General features: G+C 48.2%; 4 protein-coding genes across 5 annotated transcripts; all 4 read left to right on the top strand.

Moving 5' to 3' along the window:
- The first annotated feature begins 505 nt into the window (after nt 1–505).
- On the top strand, nt 506–4,492 carry LOC117578841. Of its 2 annotated transcripts, none has more exons than XM_034264623.1 (7): nt 506–1,042; nt 1,110–1,330; nt 1,385–2,188; nt 2,252–2,412; nt 2,482–3,492; nt 3,552–3,859; nt 3,922–4,492. In XM_034264623.1, exons 1-7 carry the CDS (start codon nt 906–908, stop codon nt 4,277–4,279), a joined length of 3,000 nt encoding a protein of 999 aa, XP_034120514.1. In that variant the 5' UTR covers nt 506–905; the 3' UTR covers nt 4,280–4,492. The 2 variants fall into 2 exon arrangements, with proteins under 2 accessions (XP_034120514.1, XP_034120515.1); XM_034264624.1 differs by having other exon boundaries at nt 2,252–2,406.
- A 141-nt stretch (nt 4,493–4,633) lies between these two features.
- Nucleotides 4,634–5,151, top strand: LOC117578872 (protein PET100 homolog, mitochondrial). Its single transcript, XM_034264666.1, has 2 exons — nt 4,634–4,987; nt 5,051–5,151. Exon 1 carries the CDS (start codon nt 4,734–4,736, stop codon nt 4,974–4,976), a length of 243 nt encoding a protein of 80 aa, XP_034120557.1. The 5' UTR covers nt 4,634–4,733; the 3' UTR covers nt 4,977–4,987; nt 5,051–5,151.
- Nucleotides 5,152–6,325: 1,174 nt separating this feature from the next.
- Nucleotides 6,326–7,803, top strand: LOC117578854 (facilitated trehalose transporter Tret1-2 homolog). The gene has a single exon (XM_034264643.1). It carries the CDS (start codon nt 6,375–6,377, stop codon nt 7,767–7,769), a length of 1,395 nt encoding a protein of 464 aa, XP_034120534.1. The 5' UTR covers nt 6,326–6,374; the 3' UTR covers nt 7,770–7,803.
- A 1,495-nt stretch (nt 7,804–9,298) lies between these two features.
- On the top strand, nt 9,299–15,279 carry LOC117578837 (endoribonuclease Dicer). The gene is made up of 8 exons (XM_034264613.1): nt 9,299–9,536; nt 9,629–9,759; nt 9,820–9,997; nt 10,099–10,406; nt 10,475–11,177; nt 11,243–11,800; nt 11,861–12,035; nt 12,091–15,279. Exons 1-8 carry the CDS (start codon nt 9,498–9,500, stop codon nt 15,174–15,176), a joined length of 5,178 nt encoding a protein of 1,725 aa, XP_034120504.1. The 5' UTR covers nt 9,299–9,497; the 3' UTR covers nt 15,177–15,279.
- The last annotated feature ends 87 nt before the right edge of the window (nt 15,280–15,366 follow it).

Genomic DNA, 15,366 nt, shown 5'->3' on the forward strand with positions numbered 1-15,366 from the left:
CAAAAGGATTTTAATGAGGAAGCCTTTGTCCGAGTTGGCAGAGACCGTCGCCTTTCTTTAGATCCACCATCTATGCGAATTAGTGCAACATATTTATTTACTGTTTTTAAATGTTTAAATGGCATCATGCACATTGCAATGGTGTTGGAAAACACTATTTAAAATTTTGCTCTGACAATGATCAGAAAACATATGGGTCGATTTTAGTATTCGGCTCCCACCCACTAGCAATAATTCTCCTCTCTGAACATATTATTTTATCAGGGTAATCCGAGGGAATCCCTTTTATTCGATTTTCAGAAAAAAGGGTTTTAGCAGTGAAGGTCGACAAAAATAAACGAAGAGAGGCAAACGAATAGACAAGGCCCTTTAAAACATTAAAATACTAGAAAATACTACATACAAAAATAAGCAAATATTGGGACCGAACTTATCGGGATATCGGTATTTTTGAGATACTCATTAGTGTTGATAAACGTTGCATGTCAGAAATAAAATTTGGAATTTCGAGTTATTAAAGTTATTAAGTTAACTAATTATAGCTGCATGTATCAAAGTTTTGATGTAGGGATTGCCATTCTTCAACATGCACCTGAAATTGACATACACAGTGTACTTTGGACACCAGTGACAACTCTACTACATTAAAATTTCAATTCACAGCGGTTTGCCAGCGTCTCCCTTAATTCCGCACTTAAATTCGACCAGCAAAGCAATCAACAAATATGCTGTCAATCAACAAACCTTTTGAATTGTACTACTAGAAAGCGCATATTTGTTAAATTAAAGCGTGTTCAGCTTTAATCGAGTCCACGGTAGTCCTTCCCGTTTGGTGCAGTGCTGTTGTTGTTTTTGTTGCAGTCGCCCTGTATACGCCCTCGCGTATCGTGTTAGTGGATCAAACAATGGACGTGGACTACGCAAACATCAATGGAACCAGCGACCGCGAACTGGCGACACGCATGCGCAGCTGCAATTACGAAAAGTACAAATCTCTGGTGCGCATGCACCTCTCCTTCGAGCTGGAGCTAAACACCGACGAGTAAGTTGTCACAAGCGACTTTCCCCTCCCACCCAAATCTAGTGCTAACCACTTGAATGTGCTGCAGGTTCGACTTGCCCTGCCACGAAATCGTCTACGAAGACAAGGGCAAGCTGAAAAAGTGGAATCGCCTGTCTAAAAAGAATCGCGGTCCTGCCACAGGTTGCACGGCTGCGGCAGGAAGTAAGTCGGCTGGCAACAGTCCCACGGAAACGCTGCAGCAGCAAATCGATGCAGGATTTCTGATGCATCTGGGGGAGTTAAAGGATTTTCTTATGCTAAACAAGAGTAAGTGGAAGGGAGGATAAAAAAAAGAATTTGTATTATATTGCTTGTTCATAGATCTCACCCAGGAGGGACTGTTCCGCAAGACAGGAGCCGTTTCTAGGCAGAACGAGCTGAGGATGCACATCCAACACGACCTGCCACTGGATTTGGAGTTGACAGGATTCTCGGCCCACGACTGCGCCACCGTTTTCAAGAGCTTCCTGGCCGAGTTGCCAGAGCCCTTGCTTACAGACGCCCTCTATCCAGCACATTTGCAGATAGCGCCGTTATGCCAGGCACTGATCGGTGGTCAGATGGCGGCTACCGCAGAGCGTCAGCAGCATATCCTCAACTCAGTGCAGCTGCTCCTTCTACTGCTGCCCGAAGAGCATCGCGAGCTGCTGCATCACATTATTGAAATGCTCCATGCGGTGGCCGAACGCGAGGCGATCAACAAGATGTCTGCAGAGAATCTGGCTACCTTGTTTACGCCGCACCTCATCTGCCCCAGGCAACTGCCGCCTGAGGTGCTTCACTACACAGCGAAGAATATGTCCAGCATTGTGTCTTACATGATTCGGCAGGGCCTGGAGATTTTCGAGGTGCCCGGCAAGCTGGCCACCGACATTCGGGTGTACTTTCTTGAGCGCAAACGCAAGAAAACCATGTCACCTGAGCAAACGCTCGACGAATCCATCTCGGACGTCTCGACGGTCAACACGATGTACACTTCTGTAGATCGTGCCGCCACTGCAGCGGCCAACAACAGCAACAACACGGACACTGAGCTGGCGCAGCTGTACGCTCACATTCAGAGCCTGCCGGAGTCCTCCAAGAAGCGTCGACTCATCAAGCAGTTCAACAAGCAAAACGGACAAGGTAGCTGCGCGATGTCGCCTCCCCCCACTCACCGTCCCCATTGATTCCAATCGCTCGTTTCAGGCACTCCGCTGCAGGTCGTGGTAATGAATCGACTTAAGAACAACGAGGCCACACGCAGTGCCAAGTCTTTGGGGGACTCGATCAAAAAGCACATCTTCCACAAGAGCCTCATGTCGCGCACACCCAAGAGAGCTCCCCCCAGCTTTAATACGGAGGTGAGGGTGAGTCGCTAGCCAAGATTCTGTTCCAATTTGCTGTGACTAACCGCATGTCTCTACATTGTGTCCTAGACGCCTAATCTGTCGCATGTGAAGCAGCCGAAACTGCGCGTGCTGTTCCAGAGTCCCACACCACCGACACCCACCTCATCGAAGGGTGCAAGCGCGACCGCGGCCACCTCCATTGCTACTAACCCCTTGCATCAGCTTCAGAAATCCATCTCATCCACATCGCTCAAAATCGAGACCTCGTCCTCGGACAGCAGCTCCAGCTGCAGCATCTCGACTTCCGCCAGTCGCCAGCAATCGAATCAGCTGCCTGGAGGCGTGTCTGCTGTCCAGGAGAAGGAGGAGGAGGACGAGATCGATGCCAGTTGCTGTGGGACGCCTCTGAAGATTATGTCAGCGGCGGCCAAGCAGTTGATCGACAAGAAGAGCGTGGCCTTTGACGAGTATCATCTGTACGAGATTGAGGAGTACTCGAATCCCTGCACGCCCGTGCAGCAATCCACTCGCTACAAATCGGAGCCTAATCTCTCAAGTATCCTGCCCCAGGTACCAGGAGAAGAACACAGCGACGGCGACGGAGCACTCACTCCCATTGTGGAGGTGTCCAGCTCAATGGCTGCCATCTGCAGCAGCAGCCACCACATGGGCAAGCTGATAACCCGAAAATTAATGAAGGGCGTGAGCATGGGCAATCTTAGATTCCCGTTCAGCACGCCGGAAACGACCAAACGACTGGTGCGCAGTGTATCGGCCACCCTGAGGCGGCGTCCCAGTGGCGATGAGGGCAAGCATTGCCCGTCGGCAGCAGATGCTCCACTTCTTGAGGACGTTGGAGGTAGCGATGCTGACGACGATGATGATGGGGATGAGGCGGATGACGATGACGATACACTGTCAGAGTCCAATGGCAGCTCCAATGAGTTGCCTGCCATGGCCGTGGGCTACCAGCAGATCCTGCAGAGCAGCGTTTATCGCAACATGGATCTAATAACGAGCACACCCGCTCTCCACATGGGACGCCGTTCAATGTCGCCCATCACCAAATCGACGCAGCGCATGCCCAAGTCCATGCAGGTTGGTTACCAATACATTACCATATGAAACTTTATTTTTGATGCCTGATTTCATTGCAGGAATCTATTATGACGCCACGCTCCCGCAAGCCCGTAATGCTGCTCAATGCCTTGGGCGGCAACGGCGACAAGCAGCTTAACCTCAGCTTATCCGAGCAGGATGAACATGACTCGTTGGCCGGAACGCCCGTAAAGCAGCGCGAGCCACCCTCTCTCCATAGCGAGGACGCTACCTCTCTTGGCGGCTATGCGGAGATATTGAGACATCAGCAGGGCCATGGCCTGCTCAGATCTAGACAGCGCACGTGCAGCAGCAGCAACAGCAATGAGGAGTCTAAACCTCCGAACGCTCTGTCCAGTGATTTCAAGTGAGTCTCAATAGTCGGTTAGCAAATTCCGCATGGATCTCACATTCATATTTCATCTTTAGGGATTATCTGCTTACACGCAGCGTGCTGACTGCCAGCCCCGCGGACTTGTCGTTTGCCAGTCGCTCGGATGATTTCGGTGGAGCCAGCACCACCCAAGATATTGATGACTTTGATGAGGCCGAGCTGAGTCCCAGTTTGCTGTACTGCTTGGATGGCAATGAACCAATGGCCTCTCCCTTGGGCAATGCCAGCGCCACAAATGGGCGCAAACGCTCGGCCGGCACACCCCTAAAGTGTCAACTGATTGCAGATGATGCGGAAAACAAGGAGAACATGAATGTTCTGGAGGAGCACGTGCGCACCAAAAAGCTGCTTATTACTTCTCCCGAGGAGTATCCAGGCGAAACAGCTTTGTAGCTTTAAATATTACATGTGTAGCTTTTACATAATCTAACGTTAAAACCGTTGTACGGTTTTAAAAACTCATATCTCATCAAAAATATTGCTAATCCGTGAAATTATTTGCGGTACGACACGTGTTCTCGCCTTAAGCTTAGAATATTATATAAGAATTGCATGCCACTCAGCAAAAACAAAAACAATAATATACAAAATAAATACATTCATATATACAGGGTAACATTTTGGTGGCAGTTCAATTTAGCTTAATATTAGTTATAATAATTCATAATAAACATTTGAACCTGTACGCGTTGCACAGCACTGCTTTATCTTTCCACCGTACTTAACCCAACACTTATTGTCGTGTTAAACAGCTGACATTTGTTGATGAAAAACAAAAATTTATTTTGTTTGGAAAATTAAGTTTTACCAGAGATTAACTGCGTAAATAGCGACTAGTAACTCCAAAATGGGAACCTGGGTTCTGGAAGTCGCCAAAATGGGCATGTACATGGCATTCCCGGTGGCCCTGTTTCACATCTTCAACCAGCCGGAATATTTCGAGGAGTGGGTGACCAAAAAGAAGCGCGAACTGTATCCACCTGAACACCTGAGCCATCGCGACGAGCTGCAGCGTGCCATAAGGGAGCATCACGAAAAACATGATGCCAAAATGATGCGCGCTATGGAGGAGGCAGAGCGCAAGAACTAAAAATCCCTATGGTTCGTTTTACTCACTGTTGTTATATTGTTTCGTTATATAACATAAATTCGATCATCCTGCAGCTATGGCATCTAAGTCCGCGTAAACTTAAACTGTAAACACTTTTGTATTGCATTTGTAATGCGACGTAATAAAGACTTTAATGTAAAGATCCCACAACAAACATGCATTCTGAGGACACGATGAGTGGAGCGGGCACTGGCACTGTCACCTGACTGTAAATTATCAGCACATGGATTTGGTGTTCTTTATCTAGCCCAAAACACCTCTAATGCATTACCACAAAACTAGGAACCGAACCACCGATTGCATATCGGATTTGCTCCCTAGGAAATGGGCATTTACAGACCAAATCAGATGATAGACACTTATCGGCAGGTGAGCACCACGCTGCGCTAGCACTCCGCTGCCACCTGGTCTACCTGAATGGGGGTCCATCGCCTTGGTGTTCCATGCGTGCACAGAAAATCCAATCCAAGCTATCAACATCAATGAGGGCGCAACATTCCTGATAACTTGACCGACATATGACCGTTGGCATACAAAATTTGTCACAGTTTTTGAAATGTTCCTACATGTGTTTTCGGCGTGATGCCTGATGCCTGGCGTTGATTTTTGTTAGTGGCCAGATTAGATGCACTCCAAGCGATTTACGCCCATTCAATTATTTTGTTGGGTAATTTTATTATCTACTTTCACACGATTAAATAAATAGAAAAGACACCCGGAAATTAGGCTCAACGCCGAAGATTACATACTCTTGTAAATGCATATTTACATATATTCCTACACATATCGATCTTGGGCTACACACACTACACAACCAATCGCAGCTATACTTGGAAATGAAGGAATTTAATATATTTAATACAACTAAAATACAATTTCGGAACGTAACAAACTGAAACAATGCTTCCTTTTGATGCAACGGTATAATCAGTGGCACCAGATTTCTGGAGTGTCAGTGAACAGATTGTTATAACGGCACTTGATTGCTCTCACACACATGCTATAAAAACAGATGAGTGCGTCTGTGTGTGATGTAGGTGTGATGCATATCAACAGCCATTTAATTAGCGGTTTCAGCTTTCAATTGGTTTTTGGGAACTTTTCACATCTCTACCTTTACCTCTACCTCTCCCTCTGCCACTGCCCGCCGGTGCTCTAAATCTCCATTATTGTAGTGTAGAATCAGATTTACGACTCTCTTCAACCTCGAGTGCTTCCCAATCTGCCAGCGTCGACGTCTCCAACCCCTGCGACCCCTGCGTCAGCGTACGACGCTTTGGTTATCGCATGCAGGGGGACATTTTTGAAGCCCAATAACAGTTAGCGTGTCAAATTCAGTTACATTTTTTCCATCACGGAGAACAGAACAGAAACATCATGTCCAAGGGATCGGTACTGCCACAGTATATAGCCGGGCTGTCTGCCAGCTTTGGCGCCTTGTGTATGGGCGCCTCAATTGGCTGGTCCTCGCCGGTGGAGCAAATGATCACGGATGACTCGGACTATGGCTTTGACATATCCTCCAGTCAATTCGGCTGGATATCCGCACTGCTGACACTGGGCGCCACTGTCGTCTGCATACCCATCGGCTTCATGATCGATTGGATTGGCCGCAGGCCGACTATGCTGGCCCTGATTCCGCCCTACATGGTCGGCTGGGTTCTAATGCTGTTTGCCAATAACGTCACAATGCTGTACTTTGGACGCTTCATCCTGGGCATGTGCGGCGGTGCGTTTTGCGTGACTGCGCCCATGTACTGCACGGAGATCTCAACGACAGCATTGCGCGGCACGATTGGCAGTTTCTTCCAGCTGCTGATAGTGACCGGAGTCTTCTATGGCTACGTTTTGGGCGCCTTTCTGCCGCTGACCACGATCAACATTCTGTGCTCCATTCTTCCACTGATCTTTGCCGCAGTGCACTTCTTCATGCCGGAGTCACCCGTGTATCTCGCCAAGAAGGGGCGCAACGAGGACACCGCCAAAGCGCTCCAGTGGCTGCGCGGCAAGGATGCCGACATCAGCGATGAACTGAAGGAGATTCTCGATGAGTCGCAGAGACAGAATGATCAGCCCAAGATCAATTTTATGGCTGCGCTTCGACGTCCCGTCACCAGGAAAGGCCTGGGCATATCTGTTCTGCTGCAGGTCTTCCAGCAGTGGACCGGCATCAACGCCATTCTCTTCTACTCGACATCCATATTCGAGGATGTGGGCGCTGGTCTAACCGGCAGCATGTCCACCATCCTCATTGGCGTCACCCAAACGGCCACAACTGTGGTGGCAGTGGCCATCATTGACAAGTCCGGTCGCCGCAACCTCCTGCTGATCTCTGGCGTCCTCATGGCCATAACAACGTGTCTGATGGGCGTCTACTTCCAGATGAGTGAAAGCAATCCAGATTCGGTGGTCGGCCTAGGCTGGCTGCCCATTGTCAGTATTTGCATCTTTATTGTGTTCTTCTCCATCGGATTTGGCCCCGTGCCCTGGCTGGTCATGGCTGAAGTGTTCTCGGAGGATATCAAGAGCTTGGGCGGTTCCATTGCCGGCACCAGCAACTGGCTCTCTGCGTTTATGGTGACACTACTGTTTCCCATCCTGAAGGATTCGATTGGGCCGGGTCCGACCTTTTGGATTTTCACTGTCATTGCCGTTCTGTCCTTCTTCTATGCCCTGTTCTTTGTGCCCGAGACGAAGGGCAAGACGATATTAGAGATTCAGGATATGCTCGCAGGAGGAAAGACACAAAAGGCCGACAAGAACGAAACGTAGCGAATGCAAATTAAAATTTACGGAAAAATTATTATTGCCCAGTTGTTTTATTTGATTTTTTCCGCGTTTTCATATGGTTAGTGTTGGTGGTCAACTTTTTATGTCAACCGAATCAGGGATGATGTTCCCATGCAAACGATAAGAAATCAGAATCGCATCTTAGTACTGGTCAAAACCCTATTTTATTTATTTTGGATATCTTCTGGTGGGGTCAAGCGGTCAGCCGGTGTGGAAAATTGATTGATGAATCAGATAAAATTATAGCTCTGAGAATCCCAACTAGCTAGTAATATTAAATAGAACATAAAAACCAAGGGCATTTTTTAAGATTCACTGCTTTGCACGCTTTAAAGGTAGGGCTGACAAATATTAAGAAAATATCATATCGGTGAAATATTTTTCTTGGAAAAAATATCAAAATAATATAAAATATATCAATGCAAAAATATGGATATATATGACATTATTTTGCTTGTATATATTTGCAGAAATTGAATTCCGCGCGCTGCGGAGTTAAACAGTTTCCATAGAGAAAACAGAAACCTTACATACGTTTTTAACATCTTTAATCCTTATTCCATATTCTTCGCTTTACATACATAATTATTTTGAGTAAGTATTTATGGGGTTTGTTTGAAAGCACCCACAGACCTTTTAACAGTACGAAAATCCTCCAGATCACATTTCGCACACCTCACAAAAACCACCACTGCTGCATACATTGCACTTTCCTATTTTTCTAGAAAACTCTGAGAAAAAATTATTTTGCGGAGGGGGTAATTGGTACCAAAGCACTAACCATACAGTCAACGCACTAGCACACATATGTGGTGTCCGTGTAAAGTCGAGAAAAACCCAGTTTCGTGAGCTAAACGAATAGGGACGTGTGAGACATACACTTGTATCAGTGTGATATCACAGCAATCTTGGGGCAAAATTCGATGGCTCGAGCTCTTATAGTCTCTGAGCCAGACTGCCAGACGGATAGACAGACATGGCCATATCGACTCGGCTATTGATGCTGATCAATACTACTAACAACAGATTATATATTCTTTATGGGGTCGGAAACATTTCCTTCTGTGCGTTACATACATCCACTTTTGTGCACAAATACAATATACCCTATATATATATATTTTTTTTTTTTGAGGTTTTAAGTTACCGCTCTACCCTTAGGTAGAGGGGAATTATTTGGCCACCCGCCTTTACAAGGGGGAAATCGCCACGTCGTAATATGTAACTTGTTACAGCTTTGCTCCAATACTTACCTGGCGTAGAGGATATGTTCCCCACGTGCTTGCAGTGTGCCCAGACACAATTTTTACCCTATATATTTATATAGATCCTGCGGTTAGTTACCGAACTTGAAATATCAAAATATATCGCAAAAACATATCAATATATTGATATTTTGGGGAAAACAAATCCCGATCTAAATATTTGTTATTAAAAAAAAAATATCGATATATTGATATTTTGATATATATTTGACAACCCTATTTCACATATTAAAGACGGGATTGCCGACAGCGAGCGGATAATAGTGAAGTTACTTGTAAAACAAGTGATTCCCCATAGTTCCGGGCTAGTTCCAGTCTGTCAACAGAGACAGATAACGCGGGTCACTACTGCCACTACTAACCAGAATCATTAAATTTTCTCCGTTTAGCGAGCGGTTGTGCGTGGATTCAGGATCAGGCGGGATCAGGAGCAAATAGAAGCATCATGGCAGACAACACGGCTTATGTAGAGGAAGAAATAAAGGTAATTGCATAAATTGCACACGCACACATACCACACACACATAAATATGTAGATAGTGAATTGTATATGAAATGCATTTTCATTGGTTGCAGCCGCGCAGCTATCAGCTGCGCCTCGTTGATCATATTACCAAGAACAATGGGATCATCTATTTGCCGACCGGATCTGGCAAAACATACGTGGCCATAATGGCCCTAAAGCGATTCTCAAAAGACATGGACAAGTAAGTCGTGCTTGCGCATAACAGTTGAAATAAACACTCATTCTTGTCTAAATCAACCAGATCAATCGAGGAGGGCGGAAAGCGTGCTCTTTTTATGTGCAACACCGTCGAGCTGTCCCGCCAGCAGGCCGTGGCCGTGAAGAAGTATACAAATCTCAAAGTAGGATTCTTCGTGGGAGAACAGGGTGTCGACGAATGGTCGAAATCAAAGTGGTGTCACGAAATAAGCGAATGCCAAGTGAGTTTTACGTACGCATGCATTATGATCAGGCACTTCATCTGGATGCCCTTTATTTTGATTTTAATTGCATTTTCATCTCTCTGTTGAATCGGCCTTAGGTTCTGGTGGGCACAGGCCAAGTCATATTGAATATGTTCACCCAGAAGGTTATGGAGCTGAGCTCTGTGAGCATTGTGATTATAGACGAGTGCCACCATGGCACTGGCAGCCACCCCTACCATGAGTTCATGCATTTATTCTTGCTTGCTGCTAAGGGCACGCCGTTGCCGCGCGTTGTTGGGCTGACAGGTGTCCTCATCAAAGGCAAGGAAAGTAATGTTTTTCACAAGCTCAAAGAACTGGAGACGACCTACAGAAGTAACATCGTCACTGTGTCCGACACGGAGGAGTTCAAGAACGTGATGCTGTGAGACCTTTTTAGCCCTGCCCATGGGAGCAGTTCAATCTACAGCAGCTCTGTTCGTTCTTTTGCAGGCACTCCACACAACCAAAGGAATTGTTATTGCCATATGCAGTGCAAGGTGGGACGCATCAAGTCGTCCACACCATACATAAAAAAATTGAAAGATTTAACGCACTGCTAGACATAGTGGAAATTGGCCAACAGCCGAAGCGCTATTCCAAGGGAATGAAGCACCTGCTAGATCCCAATAAGAAAAAATATGTTAAATCAAAGTTTAACGATTTTGAGTACCAACTGGCACATTACGGCGCATACGCGGCATCCATGGCCATTGTATCGGTTGCTCTGGAGTTCGAAGTGAAGCTGCACCAGTCGGAAACCATTTCCCTGAGCAACATTTACAAGTTGGCCATCAACCTGTGCAACCGCATCCGTCACATACTAGTCGATATGCTCCGCAATAATCTCGACGAGGATACGGATCCGGATACCGCTATCCACACAGAGCAGACCATCATGAACTATTCGATGCCCAATGTGCAAGTATTGTTGCATTACGTAAAACAAACGTTCTCCGGAAAGGAGGCCAAGGATATTTGCTGCTTGATCTTTGTCGAGCGTCGATATACGACCAAGTGCATATACCAAGTGCTCAAAAAGTTCATTGAGGTCACACCGGCGCTACGCAATGTCCTCGTACCGCAGTTTATGGTGGGCCGCAACTCAATTTCAGCGGATTGTGAAAGCCTGTTGCAGCGAAAGTGTCAAAAATCGGTATGTTGTGCCTCGGTCCACTGCAGAGAAGTGTTTAATTAATTGAATATATCTCTATTCCGAAGGCCATTGGCCAATTTAGGGATGGCGAAGCCAACCTAATGGTCTGCTCCAGCGTTCTGGAGGAAGGCATAGATATAAAGGCATGCAATTACGTGTTGATCCTGGATCCGCTGAAGACATTCAATATGTACGTGCAGACGAAGGGTCGGGCACGATGCAAGGAAGCCCAGTTTGTGGTTTTTTGCTCACATATGGAGAAAATTCAAGTCAACAAGCAGATTAATCAATATCGCAAGACGCATGCCGACATCGGCGAGTATTTAAAAGATCGCGTGCTCGAGCGTTCCGAGCCCTTAATGCACGATATAGCCGATCACTTCCACGATTCGATTCAACCATTCATAAACGAACACGGTGCCGTGCTGCTGCCCAGCTTGGCCCTGATGCTTCTCCATCGCTACTGCCAGAGTTTACCCACGGATGCCTTTGGTTTCGTGCAGCCCTGGATGACATTGCTCACTGAGCAGCAGCTCAAGGATCTCTTTGGCACAGGGGCCGCATTGAAAGAAGTTGTCTCCGTCGAGCTTCCGCTCAGCTCGTCCATTAGGGAAACTATTCATGTAAGCTGAAAGTGGAATTATTTAAGTCAGTCATTCATCTTTCCATTCGTATCTTTCCAGGGCGATCCAATGTCCTCCGTTAGGGCAGCCAAAATGTCGGCAGCATTTAAGACCTGCATTAAACTGTTCAATGCGGGGGAGCTCAACGACCACTTCCTACCGGTCTCGCTAAAGGAGCGGGTAGCTGGCATAGCCGACTTCCACTTTGACCACTGGAAGAAATACAACGACGATGGTGGGTCTAGGTCCCTTTAATTATCTTTAATCATTAAGCCTTCCTCTGCTTGCAGTGGTCAATACGGTGAGCAAGAAAAAAGAAACTGAGGAGAAACATTCTACCTATAAGAAGGCTTATCCGACGGAGTTCTACGATTGCCGGCCACGGGTGGGCGAAGTCTGTTATGCCTATGAGATAATTTTGGAGCCGCAGTTCGAGCGGAACGACTACACGGAGCACATGCACGACAATCTGCTGACGGGCAGGAACATGGCGCTGCTGCTAAGGAAGCAGCTGCCGCCTCTCTCCGAGATGCCGCTGTTCTGCAACCAAGGCCCGTTGCATGTGCGTGTGAATGAGCAGCCGCGCGAGCTGGTTATTTCGACTGCGGAGCAGCTGGAGCAGCTGCATCAGTTCCATGCGATGCTGTTCCGCGACCTGTTGAAGATCTGGCGCCCCTTCTTTGTGCTGGATCGTTTTAGCAAAAAAAATTCGTACTTCGTGGTGCCTTTGGCCGTGGGCTCAGTGGGTCAGAATGTGGTGGACTGGCCGCTGGTCCGTCAGTTCCAGCGTCTGCCCCTCCCGGTGCCTGTCAGCGTGAAGCAGCGCCAGGAGCAGCCAGCGCCCCGTCCAGAAGACCTTGAGGGCAAAATTGTGACCCGGTGGTATGCGAACTTCTCAAGCAAGCGAATGCTCGTGCACAAGGTGCGCAGAGACCTGACACCGCGCAGCACGATGGAGAGCAAAAACGGGAGCATGAGCTATGGCGAGTTCACCACGTCCAAGTATGGCAATCACATCGGCGGTGTGGTGCACATGGACCAGTGCCTGATCGAGGTGCGCGAGCTTACCGATCAGCTGAACTTCTATGTCCAGCAGCGGGGCAAAACGTCGGCCCAGAGCAAGGCCAGGGGCAAGATCATCCTCATACCGGAGCTCTGCTTCAACTACGATTTCCCCGGTGACCTTTGGATTAAGGCCCTGTTTCTTCCCAGCATCTTGAACCGCTTCCACTACCTGCTGCACGCTGAGGACTTGCGGAAGCGCTTCAATACCTTCATGGGTCTGCAGCGTCTGCCTCAGAATGGAGTCGACTACAGGCCAAAGCGCTTGGAAATCGACTGGTCGCTGCGCCGCAATGTGGATCCCCACGGCAATGCCGTGCCCAACGAAGATGTCGAAGAGCCGCGCTCCATTCTGGAGCCCATGGCCACCAAAGGAATTGAGATGGGCGTAAAAAACCTGCATATAAGCGACTTACAAGAGCCTTGGAAGCACTACCTTGAGCCCGTAGACCTATCCCGGAACTTCATGTCCTCCTACAGAGTGGAGGTGAACTATTACAACCTATTCGTCACCGGCAAAGTAACGTCCATCGACAAAATGGAGCTCGAAGACAAGGAGTACTGGCTGCAGACACAGTTCAAGATGCCCAAAAGGGGCATCTATGATACGAGGAGCCCGGCAAGGCTACCAGTGGCTCGACCAGCACTGCTGCCGCCAGAAAGCTCGGCGACCAGTCAGCAGTCGGTGAATGTGTTGCCGATTCTGCTGAAGAGCGTCTCCGATGAACACATCTCTCCGGCCCATCAGGGGGAGTTCCTGGCGGCCATCACCACAGCGGGCAGTGCAGATGTGTATGACATGGAGCGACTGGAGCTGTTGGGCGACTCGTTCCTCAAGATGAGCAGCAGTCTGTACCTGGCCAGCAGGTATCCCGACTGGAACGAGGGCACGCTCACGCAGGTCAAGTCGATGCTGGTGTCCAACAAGAATCTGATGTACTGCCTCAGGGATACCGATATTCCCAGTCGCATTAGCTGCAGCCTGTTCGATCCCAGAATATCGTGGCTACCGCCCAGCATTGGTATACCCGAAAATATCCTGGCATTGCGCACGGAGCAGCCGAGCCTTGCCAAACTGATTGGACCCCACAATCTATTGGATCTGCAGCTGGTCGAGGAGGAGATTCAGTCGGGTCGTTGCAGCGAGTCCACCTATCGTCGCTTCGAGCAGAGCTGCAAAGGCAATCAGCACGACCATTATGCCGGGCAAGACTTCTCCTCCGACGTGAATTACTGCTTTGAAGAGGCCACTATACCGAACAAGGTCGTGGCCGACACCCTGGAGGCCCTGCTGGGGGTCATTGTGAGGAACTATGGACTACAGCATGGCTTCCGCATGCTCGAATACTTTGGCATTTGCAAACCAGACGAGGGTAAGCCACTCACACAGCTGCTCGATCTTGAGCTGAAGAGCGCCAAGATGAGAGCAAACGTCAGCACTGCCCATATTGATGGCTTCCTGATCAACCACTCCTATCTGGAGCAGAACATAGGCTACACATTCCGGGATCGCGGCTACCTCTTGCAGGCCCTGACCCATCCGTCGTTTCCCACCAACCGCCTGAGTGGCTGCTACCAGGAGCTGGAGTTCATTGGCGATGCCATACTCGACTTTCTCATCTCTGCATACATTTTCGAAAATAATACCAAGCTGCGTCCCGGCCAGCTCACGGATCTGCGCTCGGCCTTGGTCAACAACACAACACTGGGCTGCATCTGCGTGCGCCACAAGATTAATTTCTTCATTCTGGCCGAGAACACGCTCCTCTCCGAGACCATCAGCAAGTTTGTGAATTTCCAGGAGAGCCAGGGACACCGAGTCACCAACCATGTCCGCTTTCTGATGGAGGAGCGAGATGTGCAGCCTGATATTCTGGATGTAGATGATGAAGTGGATCAGGCCATGGAAAATTTATCGGGAGACGGTCCACGCATCGGGGCTTTCAACTTGGCGCAGAACGTAGATGTGCCCAAGGCTTTGGGCGATGTCCTGGAGGCCCTCATTGCGGCCGTGTACTTGGATTGCCACGATCTGCAGACAACCTGGCAGGTGATCTACAACATGTTTGAGCCCGAGCTAAAGGAGTTCTCCCGCAATATACCTATCAGCCCGATTCGTCAGCTGGAGGAGCACAAGCGGGCCCATCCCGTTTATGGTCCGCCCATGGTTGACCAGGACGTGGTGATGATGTACTGCCAGTTCACGTGCCTGGACAAGACCCTTCGCGTCACTGGTGTCGGCACCAACAAGGAGCAAGCCAAATTAGCTGCTGCCAAGAGCGCTCTTCAGAAATTGGCTAAATATGATCCATAGCCCATTGCCTGTGATACCAGAAAGGCTTAGCCTTTACTTTGTCACTTAATTTGCTAGTAAGATTTTATTGAACAAAGAGCGCATTTCTCACCATTAACTTTAACTAACAATCTTAAATTTAAAGGCAACCATTTTGAATTTTTATACCCGGTACTCGAAGAGTAAATAGGGTATTGTATTTGTGGGGAAT

Source organism: Drosophila guanche, unplaced genomic scaffold (assembly GCF_900245975.1).
Source record: "Drosophila guanche unplaced genomic scaffold, DGUA_6, whole genome shotgun sequence".
In the NCBI taxonomy this organism is placed as follows: Eukaryota; Metazoa; Arthropoda; class Insecta; order Diptera; family Drosophilidae; genus Drosophila; species Drosophila guanche.